At 43.7% G+C, this 14,385-nt stretch overlaps 1 protein-coding gene across 3 annotated transcripts in view; it reads left to right on the top strand.

Annotated features, from left to right (window-relative positions):
- LPGAT1 (lysophosphatidylglycerol acyltransferase 1) overlaps window positions 1-9,346 on the top strand; it is a 68,199-nt gene extending 58,853 nt beyond the window's left edge. For all 3 annotated transcript variants that reach the window (XM_080920534.1, XM_080920533.1, XM_080920535.1), the window contains 2 exons: window positions 1,248-1,354; window positions 3,534-9,346. In XM_080920534.1, coding sequence (XP_080776660.1) covers window positions 1,248-1,354; window positions 3,534-3,685 — 259 coding nt within the window. In that variant the 3' untranslated portion in view covers window positions 3,686-9,346. The remainder of the gene's footprint in view (window positions 1-1,247; window positions 1,355-3,533) is intronic.
- Window positions 9,347-14,385: the final 5,039 nt, after the last annotated feature.

The following is a 14,385-nucleotide window of genomic DNA, read 5'->3' as shown; positions in this document are numbered from 1 at the left end:
CAGTTCTAGAGAGGTTTAACCCCTCTTTGTCTGTTAACTGAGAACTGATCCCAGGTGAAAGAAGGGCTGTGAGGAAAGATTTCCTCTGCCCTAGTGCCAGCTGCTACTTGCTCTTCACCTTTTTTCCAGAATTTATCATTGGAAACCATGCTGCCATTATAAACAGTAAATCTGAAAGTCAGCCTCTGCTCACGGCTAAATTCTGAACCTTACATACATTTTTCTCTGGAGGATGCTGTTCACTGCCCTGGCCTTTCCTTTACTTCATAGACCACGTGATGGCAGGATGCACATCGGAATCACATCATATTACTCAGTTGTGATTATCTTTAGGATTGCAAATATTTTTGTTATGATTAATGCTAAAATGAAAGCACATGGTTGCTGGACACTGAAAGAACGCATGGATGCTCTCCCAGGAGCTGGCCTAGGCCACTTGGGACACACTGTTGACCATGGTTCACACTAAATGCTAGTCTTCCGGGTTTGTTTCTGTTTTGTTGTTTGTTTGTTTGTTTATTTATTTATAAAGAGTATTGTCCTGCAGTCTACACTGATCTGGACACCACTGTGTAACCCGGGCTGCTCTTGAACTAGAGTTAACCTTTCTGCCTCAGTTTCTGGAGGGCTAGGATTACAGACATGAGCCATCACACTCGGCTAAGATCCTTCCAATTGCTGTTTTCTACTTTAAAAATCTCTTTGTTGGGGCTGAAACCATAGCTCAGGAGTAGAGTGATGACCTAGCAATTCAAAGCCTTGGGTTTGATCCCCAGTATCACAAAAACAAGAAGAGGTCTAGAGAGATAGTTTCAGTTAAGAACACTTGTTCTTGCAAAGGACCCATGTTTGATACCAACACTCACATGGCACCTTACAGCTATCCATAATTACAGTCCCAGGGAGCCAATGCACTCTTCGGGTCTCCGTAGGCTCACACATGGTCTGCAGACAGACATTTAATCAAAACTCTAATACACATAAAACAAAAATAAATAAATCTTAAAAAATAACCAAAAACCTCTTCCCTGTTCAGTATTTTGATATACTTAGTGAAAAGACATCAGTTTAGGCAGATTTTGCCTGGTTTTCACTTTCTCATAAAGCAATATTACTAAAGAACATTCTTTGCCCTAGCACTTAAATCACTTTGTGTGTGTGATTCATTAATAAATCTAAGTTAGGGTTCTGAGTAGTTTTCACTTCTGAATTAAAGCAGTTCTTTTCATCTTTCTGAATCTTCACAGGATTTTCCCAATTGCAGATGTGCCCTTGGAGACTGAGGACCTCACCAGCTGGCTCTACCAGCGCTTTATTGAGAAGGAGGATCTCCTGTCCCATTTCTATAAGACAGGTACACAGCTCCTCCTGTCCCACCTCTCACCCTGTCCATGCACACTCTCAAGTTCTCAGAGATTCTGAGTATGTACTTCAGACAAGACAAACATTTTTCAGTTACTCTCTTTTATTTATAAAAGATTTAGTTTTTAATTATGTATGGGTGTGGTGGTATATCTCAAGAGTACAGGGTCTGGGGAAGGCAGAGGCTTCGGAACCCCTGGAACTGGAGTTAGAGGTGGTTGTGATGGAAGTAGAGGTGGTTGTGATGGAGGTAGAGGTGGTTGTGATGGAAGTAGAGGTGGTTGTGATGGAGGTAGAGGTGGTTGTGATGGAGGTAGAGGTGGTTGTGATGGAAGTAGAGGTGGTTGTGATGGAGGTAGAGGTGGTTGTGATGGAAGTAGAGGTGGTTGTGATGGAGGTAGAGGTGGTTGTGATGGAGGTAGAGGTGGTTATGATGGAAGTAGAGGTGGTTGTGATGGAGGAAGAGGTGGTTGTGATGGAAGTAGAGGTGGTTGTGATGGAGGAAGAGGTGGTTGTGGTGGAGGTAGAGGTGGTTCCCAGCTTCATATGGGTGCTGAGAACAGAACTCAAACCCTTTGAGGAACAGCAGGTCCTCTTTAACTGTCAACTACCTCTCCAGCTCCCTTCTCAGTTACTCAGATCAGAAATCAAAGCCATTCTGTATTTAAGAATTTCAACTTAGAATTTATGGAAAGAGAAATTGGTGTTGATGCATTCCAGTTCTTACAACATTGTACAGCATTGAGTGCCGCAGCTCAAGGACACAGTGACAGACAAAGGTGCAGACATTGGAGGGTGGAATAACAAATGTTATATAGTCATGCTTGACACTGTGCTCCATGCCTAATAGTCACTTGAGGTCATTTGAAGCTCCATTTTTACATGCCCCCTCTCTTTCCAGGGGAGTTACACTGCTACGTTAGTCTGCTTCAGTCACTGGGCCCCACTGCTGTGGTGGCAGCAGATGCGTGAGGGCTATTCTGTCTACAACAAAGGACATGGTTTACTGTTTTCAAGGGTGCAAAGTTGTTTCTAGGGAGGGAAAGGAAATCTATCCTTGCTCCTTTATTTCTGTGTATTCTGTGTGCTCCTTAACTACAGAGTCCTGATAGCACAGGCCTGGAAGATTGAAACAGGAGTATCCCAAGTTCAAATCCTTCTTTGGTAACTTCCTGAGACCTTATCTCAGAATAGGAAGTACAGCTCAGGCTGGGTGAAGCTCTAGATTTAGCCCCAGTACTAAAACACAAAACAAAAAATATAAGGAGAAAAACATGTGAAGGAAAAAGAAAGGAATTTGGAAAGATGAAATTTAATATGCTTTCACAAATTGCTGTGCTATAGGCAAATTTTTTAAGAACCTAAGGAATGGAGAAGTTATATAAAGGTGGCTGTTGGGGTAGGGTACTCATACAAAAGGCTTAGCAGGCAACATGGGGTGATCAGAGAGTAGCAAGTCTCTCAGTCTGATATTTGCCTTCTGATATTTGGCCTAAACTGTAGCAACAGTGGTGAGCATCTTGAAAAAGACTACCCATGCACCAGACCTTCAGACTGGGAAATGCCCCTGTGAATTGCTTGTGAGCAGCAAATCCCACTATAGGCATCTTACCCCAGATATTATCAGCAAGGACAAAGGCTGCTGAAAGTGTCATAGATGATCTTGGTAGACTGCACCAAAGTCATGTAGCTTTCCTTTCCAGAAAAAGTAGACTTGTTCACTCTGTATCATCTTTCTTATTGTGAAGATATATTTTGTAAAGCTTGCTATATTTTGAGAATATCAATGTTACACAATTACTTTTGTGCAAAAAAAAAAAAAAAGGCTTTTCAGAAATTATTGATGTCAATTTCACAGACCCTTTGTCTGGCCATGGTGGAAATGTGAATGGGAAGCAAGGCACTGGGCGCAGTCAGTCGGCAAACCACAGAAAGAAAGCAGATAGGACCACTGAAGATGGGAAGACAGGGCCAAGGCTAGAGAGGGATCCTAATGATAGGCATCACCCAGTGGGCAGAAGAGTGTTTGGCAGAGGTCAGGTTGCTGAGCAGGATGGCAGCTGAAACAGTGTGTGTCCAAGGAGTCCCTGCAGAGAAGGGCAGTGCACAGGAAATCCTAACTGTGGGAACCAGCTCATCTCGTATTTCACTATGTCTGTCTTGTCTTCTAGGAGCCTTTCCTCCTGCCCAGGGCCAGAAGGAGGCTGTTTCCAGAGAGATGACCCTCAGCAATACATGGATCTTCCTCATTCAGTCCTTTGCGTTTTTGTCAGGCTATCTGTGGTACCACGTCATTCAGTATTTTTACCATTGTCTATTTTAGGAATTGACTTGGACTTGATACATAGGAGTCAGACTTCTTCATACATGTGCATTATTTTACATGTACAAATCAAAATATACAAATCAAAATATATAAAAAGAAAAGGAAATTCAATGGATGGATTAATATTTATCCCCCTTTGGGATATTTTAAAACTCTACTACAATGAGGATCAGTAGTACAATGATGTGCTAATATATTTTAAGAACTTTTCATGTTTTAAAGAGATCCACTCTACCATACATTTACGCAAGCATCACACTGGGAGAAGAGGAAATCATAACATCATCCTAGAAGACTCCGAAAGAAAACTATCACCACCAGATGCACTTAGTCAGCCCCTGTGACTTGCTTGTGACCTTTAGTTCAGGTTCAGAAGCTATGCTCCTCTTTCCTAGGACAGAGCACCACAACATTAATGTGTCTACCCTTCATGCTGAGGTACTGGTGGCCTGGAGAGCTGGCAGGCACATCCTGAGGAGTGGTCTCACCATCCAGCAACCCTGGCTAAGGGGCAGCATTGGCATTCTCTGGGGAGCAGTGTCCACTGTCCACCTGACATCACTGTGTCCCTTGAAAGGCTAGCTCAGCCCAGTACCATGTTTACATGTGCTAGTGCTTTCCCTCAGGGGAGGGGAGCACCCACTTTCTCTTTTTGTATAGAAGGCATACCGTAGAATGATAATTGTATTTTACAAAATGCACTTTTATCAGATGCAAATATAGCAAAGGATAGTAACCTAGCCTAAAACAAAGGGAAGCCTCATCCGTGAGCAGGCTCCCAGGAGGCTTTCCTGTCTGTGTGCTTGCCCATGATGCTCTAGCAACACCCTTGCTGCCCACCTCCCTGACCCCAATCCCCTACTGGTAGCTGGATCCCCTCCCCCAGTTTTGATATTATAGCACCAAATGTGTTTGGGGGTGGTTCAAGAAAATTAACATAAAACATTTAAACGACCAGTTTCAGGGAACTAGAGTAGCTTATTAGGAAATAGGAGGTAGAACCAGACCTTGGCTTGCAACATCGACAGGGCTTCTTGTGGACCCCAGGGTCCATATGTTCTGTCATTACATCAAGCAGCTGCCCCTCTCAGGGTGGCAGGACCAGGAGACAGCAGCTCAAAAACACTTCCCAGCCTCTTGCAGCTGTCTTCTAAGAGGGCAAAGTCAAGCGAATTTCTGCTCATTGTAAAAAACTTGTTAAAGATTTGTCATTTTGTTCATATGATTTACCTCACAGGAGAACCAGACTTTACAAAAATACAGGCTCTGCATCAGTGTTGAGACAGAGGGTGGCTTTGGTTTTGGACCGTAAAACTTGACAAACAGTAAGTCAGCAGTTGTTTTCTGTGGCTCGGCCACTATAGATCCCCTGTTGTTACTAACAACACAAATAACAATTCTGAGAAATAGGTTGTAAAACAAAAGTAAAGACTAATGTTTTCTGTTTTCAAATGAACCAAAAATAAATAAATAAATAAGGAAAGATGTGAATTTTCCCCAGTTGTGCGGGAACCAAATAAACACCAAATAAAAGCCCATAGCAGCTTCATCTTTAGCAAACCCCAAGCATGTACACAAGAGAATGATATTACCTGAAATACCTCACTGGTACCACTCCACTGCTGGTAAGCTGAGGAAGGCATTGGGTTTGTTAACAGTTGTTATTAAAAACCTAAGCATTGTACTCTGGTCTTCAGGGACAGTGAATATGTGAAAGTCTTGATCTAGAAATGAAGGGAAGCCAGAGAGAAGCTATTCAGTGCCTCTATATGAGGCCAAAAAAACCTATTCAGTTTCAGAAGAATTGAATTGAGACATTAGTTGTCTGGGGGAGAAGTTGCTTATTGTCAAGTATAGCATGTAGTTGTAGCTAGCAGACCATTTCTTCATTTCAAAGCAAGCCAGACTATGGTGGCCAGTTCCTATAAGGAGATATATGTATATGTCCTTATATATATTTGCAAACTGAAACATGACTGGCCCACCTTTACCACTGCTGTGCTCCAGAGGAATATGACAGCTAAGTATACTGTGTGTGCTAAGCTCATTCTTCTAAGATGTTGCTTTCAAGTGCAGTTTTGTTTCCACTATGACAATAACTGTAGATTTGTGAGCTGACTTTGATAATAGAAGATGAGCTGTAAATAGATGTGTATTTGGTCTGTCCTACACCTCTCCAGTTCAATGTCTTCTGTGTACAAAACATATTTGTTTGAGAGTATTGGTACTGCGTTCTTATCAGTAACTGGAGTCCACCTGCTTGTACTAGGGATATGAAGAGGGAATAAATAGGCGTTCTTCATGGCCACCTCGGGAAGCCACACTATGCCACTGTACAGAGCAGAATAAACTCCTCATTTGTACTTAGTGTGTGAAATGGGATGCAAGGGAGGTTATTGCATTAAGTTGGGGGGGGGCGGTAAACAAAGCCACGCCGGTTTACACTGGCATCCTTTAGGGCTGCAGCTCTTTCTGCCCTCAGCTGGATTGCCTGGCTTCCTCCCACAGACAGGCTGGGCAATGCAGTGCTGGGGTCCTTGGACCACAGGTGGGACCAAGCAACAGCTCACCTCATTTCATGGCTGTGTGCAGTGACAAGGGAAGCAGTGAGCAGAGGAAGTGGGAAAAGCAAGAATGGAATGAACTCGAATAGATAAATGAGTTAGATGAGATTTAATAGGAAGTTTGAAAATGATAGCTGTGGGTTCAAATCTGTCATGTTATTAGTTCTTGGTATTACAACTCTTAATTTTCTACAGTAGGAAATTAGGGAATGCTGAAGAAGTAATCAATTACAGGGTAGTTAATCCAGTATTAAGTCATAGGAAGCCAAAAATTCAATTTTCTGTGGGAATTTCTGATTCTTTTACTCTCATTGAACTTTTTCTTCTAGGGATACTTACTGCTTTAGAAGTTGACTTTAGTTCCTTCCCTGATTAACCTTAGTCTGTGCATTATGAATGTGTTAGTGAGTAGTTAATTAACAGGAAGTCAAGACAGCCAGCAGGAGGAGAGAGCACCAAAGCCATTGGGCGCAACCTAAGTAAGGGCTGGAAAAGGCAAAAGTTGGTGCAGCTGGAATTGTCTCGGGGGTGGAGTCTTAAGTCAGCCATTGTGGCCCTCGGTGTGGCTGTGGTGTTGCTGTCTGAGTCAGTGTTGGGAATGCTCCCTCACTCAAGCCCATGTGGCTTTCTTCTCTTAAGTTGTCTTAGTGATGTATTTTGACAATCGGTACCTTAAAGACTTGCTAACTAGTTGTTCCTAGTTATAATCACAGAGGATAGTCTTTGATCAGAGGTAGTCTTCTGTATCCTATGTGTGTTTTAAAAGAAAATGTTTGTTTGCATTGTGGAATAGGAAGGGTTAACTGTTCTTTTCTGTAGTTTTTCATCCTTTTCTTTGAAGTCACTGCACAATAATGAACACAGGATTTCTCCAAAGTTGTCATTACAAAAAGTGTATTTGGCTCTGGTCCACAATGGGTCTTTGGTGGGATGTTTGCCCTGCAAGTGCTCTGAGCCATGGATCTATCAGCAGGCAGGAGAGAGCCCGAGGAGCTGCACAACTGCTGCTCCTTCCCATCGTGAGGGGCAGAGACTAATGTGCCTGGGACCACAAAGAGCCTGGCATGCTCTGAACAGCCACTGGCTGGTGCTGGCTGGTGTCAGCTTACACCAGCCCTCAGTAATTTCAAAGTGGGCTCTGAGAGTATCCCACAGGTTCCTAGTTGTTGGGAGAATGGCCATAGTCAAATGAAAGATGCAATCTGGAGTTTTCTGCAGAAGTTCCGTCTGAGGATTTTTACATTTAATATTTTTTTAAAACAATCTAAAGAGCAAAAAAAATTACATGTATTCTAGTTGCAAAGTATGCAGATGCTTTGGATGGCTTTGTTTTTATTGTGTAAAACTGTTGAACACAACTGTGGAGCACACAGTCTTTCCATGTAAGGAGTCTATGCATTTTACAGTGACATATCTTATGACTGGGTAATGAGACAGTTACACATTCAACCACATTATTTTTATTAAGTGCTTTCAGTTTCCTCACAGTTATTACAAGGTTATATTTATTTTCTACAGATGGATTTTTGTTTTCATGATGCTGTAATGTTTACTTTGGCTTGTTGAGCTTTCTTTGTGATCTGCATGTCACAATGTGTGTTCTGAGGTGACTGTGAAGGCTGTGACAACTGTAATTCACTTCTGTAAAGGGCTGGTCACCTGTGGATCTGGTTTCTGAATGCATTGGGATGATTTCACCAGATCACTTTTTCAGAAATTTAGATGTTGTAAACACCAAAAGAAGCATTTTCTCAGCAAAAATTAATAGCTGGTTCTATTTTTTTTAATGTAGAGAAAATAAAGTTGATTTTCTTTTTTTCAAACAAAATGCTTTTAATTCTTAATAGTGGGGTGGGCGTCTGCTGTGTGGCGCTCCCAGGCACTCACTGCCGAAGCTCTGCCTGGAGCTCAGCATCCATGGCCGGTGAGAAAAGCCATTGGGTTCCTTCTTGGACTTAAAAAGACTTGCCCCTTTCTTTCTCCAGTCTTCTCATTTGGTGTGAGCTCTTGGGAAAAATTATGTAAATGCACATCCATGTGTAATAAATTTTGCTGATAACATATTTAATGCTAATTAACAAATAATAAAATATAATTATCATTGCTGAACCCTCAGAGCCAATCTGTGACAATATCAACCATGATTGGATTGATAGCATTAAGCCCTGATTCACTAACCATCTCCAGATAAACTCAGTCTGTCTAGTGTATGATTTAATATTAAACTCCTACCCTTGTACAGAGCCTCCTTTTAGTTTCAGTATTAATTAGAAGTTTAGATAATTTATTTTTAATTATATTAAACCCTAGAATTAAATGATCAGCTCTTAGAAGCAAGCTAGAGCTATCTTCATCACACCACTATCCTGGTCTTTTGTGTTTTGATTTAATTACTAGTGTTGAATAAAATTCTCAGAATTGATTTGCTCACTGGTCCAAGAAAACTCCTATCATTGGCCCTTGCAGGTTTTAAAGTGGAAAAGAACTGAGACCGGAATGAGCAAGGGAGCTTTCAGTCCTGGAAAGTCTGAGGAAATTAGGCTTTCCAGGAAACACTGGGGCCAGCATGCAAGTTTCCCAAAGCTCAGTAAAAGTGTACACCTGTCACTAGGATTTTTCTTTACATTAAAAACATTAATGGTTTAGTTGCTTGTTTGTAGAATGTTTGACCCATTGAAAACTTTTAATGTATTAAAATATCTTGCACAATCCTACCAAATAAGTTAAATAGTTACAGTTGAGTCTACCTCTTCTTTTCCTGGCTGGATTTAGGATGCTGGTTGGGTGAGGCTGCAGTTTTTATTTCCCCTCTAAAGTACTCTTTATGTGGAAGACAACAGATTAAGGGCATGAAAGCAGATTTGAGGCTTTTTGAGATCTGTTGCTGACCAGCCCTATTCCCTATGAGTTTGGGGAAAGCTGTTGTTTTTAATGCCCACTTAATATGAAAAATGTTTGTTTTGAAAAAATGTTTCTTGCTGGTGAAAAATGTATTTTTAAAAGGAGAAACCAAATCCTCTTTTGGTCTGAGAAGTCAGCTGTATGAGCAGCTGTGACCACTTCATAACATGCTGATGTCATAGAAATCAATAAATTCTTACCTCTCAGGAATCGGGTGGCCTTGTTTTTAACTCTTAAAGGCTAGAAATACAGACTAGAGGTGTCTGCAGTTCAGGATGCACAGATACAAACACAGATGCAACATGGAGTTGGGGAGGAGCTGACTGGCCACCAGAACTGAGTGGGCCCCTTTCGTAGTCAAAAAAACTCTTCAGTGGGTGCAACTGAGCCAGTGTATGAGGAAGAAACTGGTAACGCAGGAGCAGCACACAGTGCCTGTGTGCTTGCGACTCATTGTTTGGCTGAAGCAGGAAGAGTTACTTACTTTTTTGTGTATGGGTGCTTTTGCCTGTGTATTCATGTTGGGCCCCTGAGGTCAGAAGGAAGTACCTGCTCCTCTGAGACTTGAGTTATAAACAGTTTATATATATATATATGTATATATATATGTGTGTGTATATATATATATATGCCATGTGGGTGCTAGGAATTGAATCTGGGTCCTCTGGAAGAGAAGCCAATACTTTTGGGGGGCAGGAGGTAGCATTCAAGACAGGGTTTCTCTGTGTAGCTATGTTGGTCCTGGGTAACTGTAGACCTGCTGGCCTTGAACTCAGAAGTCTACCTGCCTCTGCCTCCGGTGTGCTGGAACTAAAAGGGTGTGCCTCAATGCTGGGCTCAAGAAATCAGTACTCTTAACTACTGAGCCCACCTCTGCAGCCCCACTTGATCTTATTGAGGAAATGTGGAACTGATCGAGACAGCATGAATATACCAATTACTGGTTTATGTTCCTTTGTTTCCCTTTGGTACAAAACCCATCAGGTCTTACCTGCAGTTTCCTATCAGTTGATACTATATCAGGACCAGCTGATAGATAGTTGAGGGTAAAGAAAGTAAGTACCCAAAAGGGGAGTGATCTGAAGAACTGGGGTACTGAGAAGAGGAACCCAAACTATTGGCTAATAAAGGGAAGAGCAGGCACTGCGGTCCACAGCAGGTGTGCACACTCCAGAAACACACAGACTGCAATGAAATTAGGACTAGAAAGTCAACATCTGTTCCTATATGTCTATCTGCATTTCTGATGACTGTCCCCTAAACAGGAGAAAGGCATACCTAAGTCACCAGGAATCACCCTCCAGAGACTCAGCAAGGGGACGGTTCGCATGCTGATGACTCAACAACTGCTTCAAACAGCCAGCAAGCAATGCTAGTCACAGGAGGGAAGAGGACCGGACTGGCTATGAAAAATGCCAGGCAGGGAAAGGGCTGTACAGACACTTCAAGAACCATGTGGTATTTACCCTAGGCCTATGCTAGAGGAAACAGGATCAACCAAAACATGAGCTCTACACCTATTCCAACTTGTGAGGGCAACTAGCAATACCAGCTCTTTCACACCTGCTGTCTCAGGCACCTTCCAGTTCCTTTTGTAGTCTACACTGATCCCCAAGTAAGGATAAGACAGACCCAACCCTGCACTGCCTACCTCCTGTGCCTCCTCAGTCCCTTAGAATTGAGACCCAGCACAGTACTTAAGTGTAAAGTGTCAGATTTCTAGACAACCTCAGGGACTTGTACCACAAGACAGAAGAAAGCTTTTCAGGATCATGCTGACCTTTCTGAAGTTTTAGCAGCTTTCAGTGCCATGACTACCATAAGAAGTGTGCAGGAAGAACAGAAATATTTCTCTCCCTCTGTTAATGAGTTCAAGGTCCTCACCACAGATGACATCACGTCTCAGAAGTAAAAAACAGGTCTCTATTAAGAGTGTGTAATGTCTTCTGTCTAGCCTATCTGGTTTCCTCTATGTTCTAGACTCCTTTGAGTTCCTAATTGTTTCTGTGACCTCAAAGCTCATTCCTGCTGTCGTCTGAGGGTATTAGAACAGTTTATGTGGAATCAGCAACATGGCCTTCCTCATTAGCTTTCCTTCAATACAAAACACACCCACTCTCTGTGCCCCAGATACAGTATCTCTTTTAATACTGAAAACCATTCCTTGACAGCTTCCCATCTTACATACAAGGAGTGAAACTGAGAGGAAGTAAATTTGTCAGTGGGCAGAGTCCCAGGCCCTGGTCCTGGTGGGCCCTGGCGGTAGATGGAAAGACAAGGCACTACATGTTCTTAGTTGCCCTCTGTCAGTTTTGGACCTAGAATTCAGAAAGAACAGGAAATATGAGACCAGAGTCTCTTCCCTTCAGTCTAAAATGAAAGTGCCCCCCCTCCCACCTCACACTGAATAGGGCAACACACAGGTCACCTCCACATGAAAAAGATAAAAGCCCCAGACCTCAAACTTTTTTTTTAGTGGTGAAGGTGTCTCTATTAGAGCCAGGGGCATTCTAGCACTTGGGACTATTATGTTTACTTCAAAACCCACCAGCACTCTAACCTCAGCACACGGGAGGCAGTTGTGGAGAACTCTGGGACCCAGCTTGGTTTTTCCTCCTCTAAATAGATGTCTATACACACATGGAAAATCCACTTTGGCTCCTACCGTCTTAGAACTGTCACTCAGTTCTATGTGAGTACACCTGAGAGAAAAGCACTCCACAGCTTTTCCCCAGAGGAGGAGGCTGCTCAAGCAGGTTTGATGGTTTCCTTGGAGAATGCTCACCATGCTGCATAGAGAAGGGAAAATAACTTGAATCTTGAAAGAGCTTAGGGAGCCTCAGAACTCCTCACAGGAGTGGAGGCCATGGGGACAGGCACTGTTCTGTCACTGGAAGAGGTCACACAGGCTGAGCTAGATGGTGCCAGGGTGAGCATGGGTTGGAGACTCCAGCTGGTGAGGGTGGGAAGAGCCCTTTCCCTGCTCCTCCCCCTTCCCCATGTACCCTTGTCACAGAGTCTGATCAAAGCCTCCACTGTCCTGGCTTTTCTCAGAGGAGGGAGGAGCAGTGAGCTCAGCCTAACCCCAGCACAGAGTTTGTAGAGGACTCTCACAGCTTAACTCACCAGAAACGACCATCATTAGTGTGACCCAGTGCAAAGTGAAACTGCCAAGTTCCTGCTTCAAAACAATAAGAATTGTGACAATGTTCAGATCACCAAAACTAGGGGAGGTCACACTCTCAAAATGTCAGCTTTCAGGGTACCACTGACACGGCTTTTGGAGAAAACGGATTTTCTCTGTGCTAGCAGGTGGCTTCTGGGTTAGATTTGGGTTCCTGTGTCCATTTTGCCTCTCAGTGCTGGTACCCGGGGCAGTCAGCATGCCAGAAACTATCAGTCTGTATCCCTTATGATCCAGAAGTGAGCTCCTGTCTCCTTGTTCCCCTGCTGTGCGGCGGTCTTCTCAGTACAGAGAAGGTATGTAACAGTGAGCAATGGGGCTTGCTGTTTGCCTCTGCTGGGGCAAACTGTAGACAGGGCTAGAGACCTTGTGGGGAAGGGGTGCGTGCCCCAGCATCATTCCTCCAGCATCCCAAATTAGTGGGAAGGAAGGCTACACAGGCCTCCACAGCCACAGCTCCCTGACCTCTGCTTTCTTTTGCTAGTTTATTTTTTCACCATTCCCCAGTAGAACTCACTGCTGCCTTACTCGGCCTCCTGGGTCATTGGCCTTCAGTTAGGCCCAGTCTCCTGGGTGCTGGCCGGAGTCCAAGGTAATCCTTGAGATCACTCTGAGTGTTGTTGGTAAATGATCCAAGAGATTAGGTTACTGCCGGATAATGTTCACTGCCTTTGTTCAGATCCACGTGATGGTGCAGGAGGCGGAACATGGGTATGAATTATTGAGGGAATTTCAGGTTCTCACCGATTCCCTAGTGATGCTGATATGCCCTGAAACCTGAGAGGTGTGGCCCTCAGGTACTACAGCTGGGATTGAGCAGGAGTTAGAACCACAGATTGAGACCCAGAGTCTAGTTCATCGCAGCCCCAGGTGGGAAGCCCTGTCCTGCTAGGAGTTCCCAAAAGGTCTGCAGAGAGGAAGAAATGGCCCCTAGATAGAAACCAAGCTGAAAATCACTAGCTTCAAGCACTGTGAAGACAAAGAGAAAACAGACCTTCCTTCTGCTGGAACAGCTCAGAGAAAGCATGGTCACCCCAAAAAAGGATATTCAGTCCATTGTGGGAACCCTGATAACAAGGTCCAGGCAAGGCATAAACACCAAGCAGGAGGCCAGTACTAGCCAAGCTGCTGTAGGGGCCCAGCCCAGGGTTAGTACCCAAGCAGCCCCACTCCCCTGAAGCCTCTGTGCACTCCATTGCAGGGCTTTTGCAAAGCATTCTGGGAACTAACTTGGTTCCTGCTCCCTCGGTGCATCCTGAGATTGCTGTGAGAAGCAAGGGTCTTGCAGGTCATCTTAAGTCCTGGAAGACAGGATGAAGGAAGGAGAGATGAGAGGCAGCTCAGTCTCCATTTCCCGGTTTCCTTCGCTTATCTGAAGGCAGCTCACGTGTTTGCTCAGGCTTCTGGCCACCTGCCCTTTGACTCATACTATCACAGACAGCTATGTTGCAAAAAAAAAAAAAAAAAAAAAAAAAAAAAAAAACAGATCTGAGATACAACTCTACAAACCTGGTATTTGTACACGTGTACATCAGTGCATGGGTGTGGCCACCTGTGATGTCCTGTTTTGTCCAGGTGGTCCCTGTGCATCTGACCTCGAGTTGTGTTCATGATCTGCATCTTCTTTAGCAAACACAACTGAAAATTTACTCTACAGGTTCAAAGTTCAGAGCTTGATGTTGTCAGTTGAATATGGTGGTCACTGAACTGAGTGCAGCCACCTTCCTTCCTAGGTTTGTCCAGAAGCTGCTATATGAACCTGATGTCCAAACTCCCGTCTTCTTTATTAATAGGCCATGTGCCCTGGAAGGATGTGTGTATGTGTGTGTGTGTGTGTGTGTGTGTGTGTGTGTGTGTATGCATGTGTCTGTGTGCACCCACATGTGTGCACACACAATCTATTCACATGTATGAGTGCATGCACACATATATGTAGAGGCCAGAGGTCATCCAAAGAATACCATCTACCTTATTTTCTGTCTAGATATAGGCTCTTACTGGCCTGGGGTTTGCCAACCTGGCTGTCTAGTGAGCTGCAGGGATCCATC

The sequence above is a fragment of the Micromys minutus genome (assembly GCF_963924665.1).
Source record: "Micromys minutus genome assembly, chromosome: 1".
NCBI lineage: Eukaryota > Metazoa > Chordata > Mammalia > Rodentia > Muridae > Micromys > Micromys minutus.
Note: the sequence above shows the minus strand (reverse complement) of the source record. Positions and strands in the feature narration are given on the sequence as shown.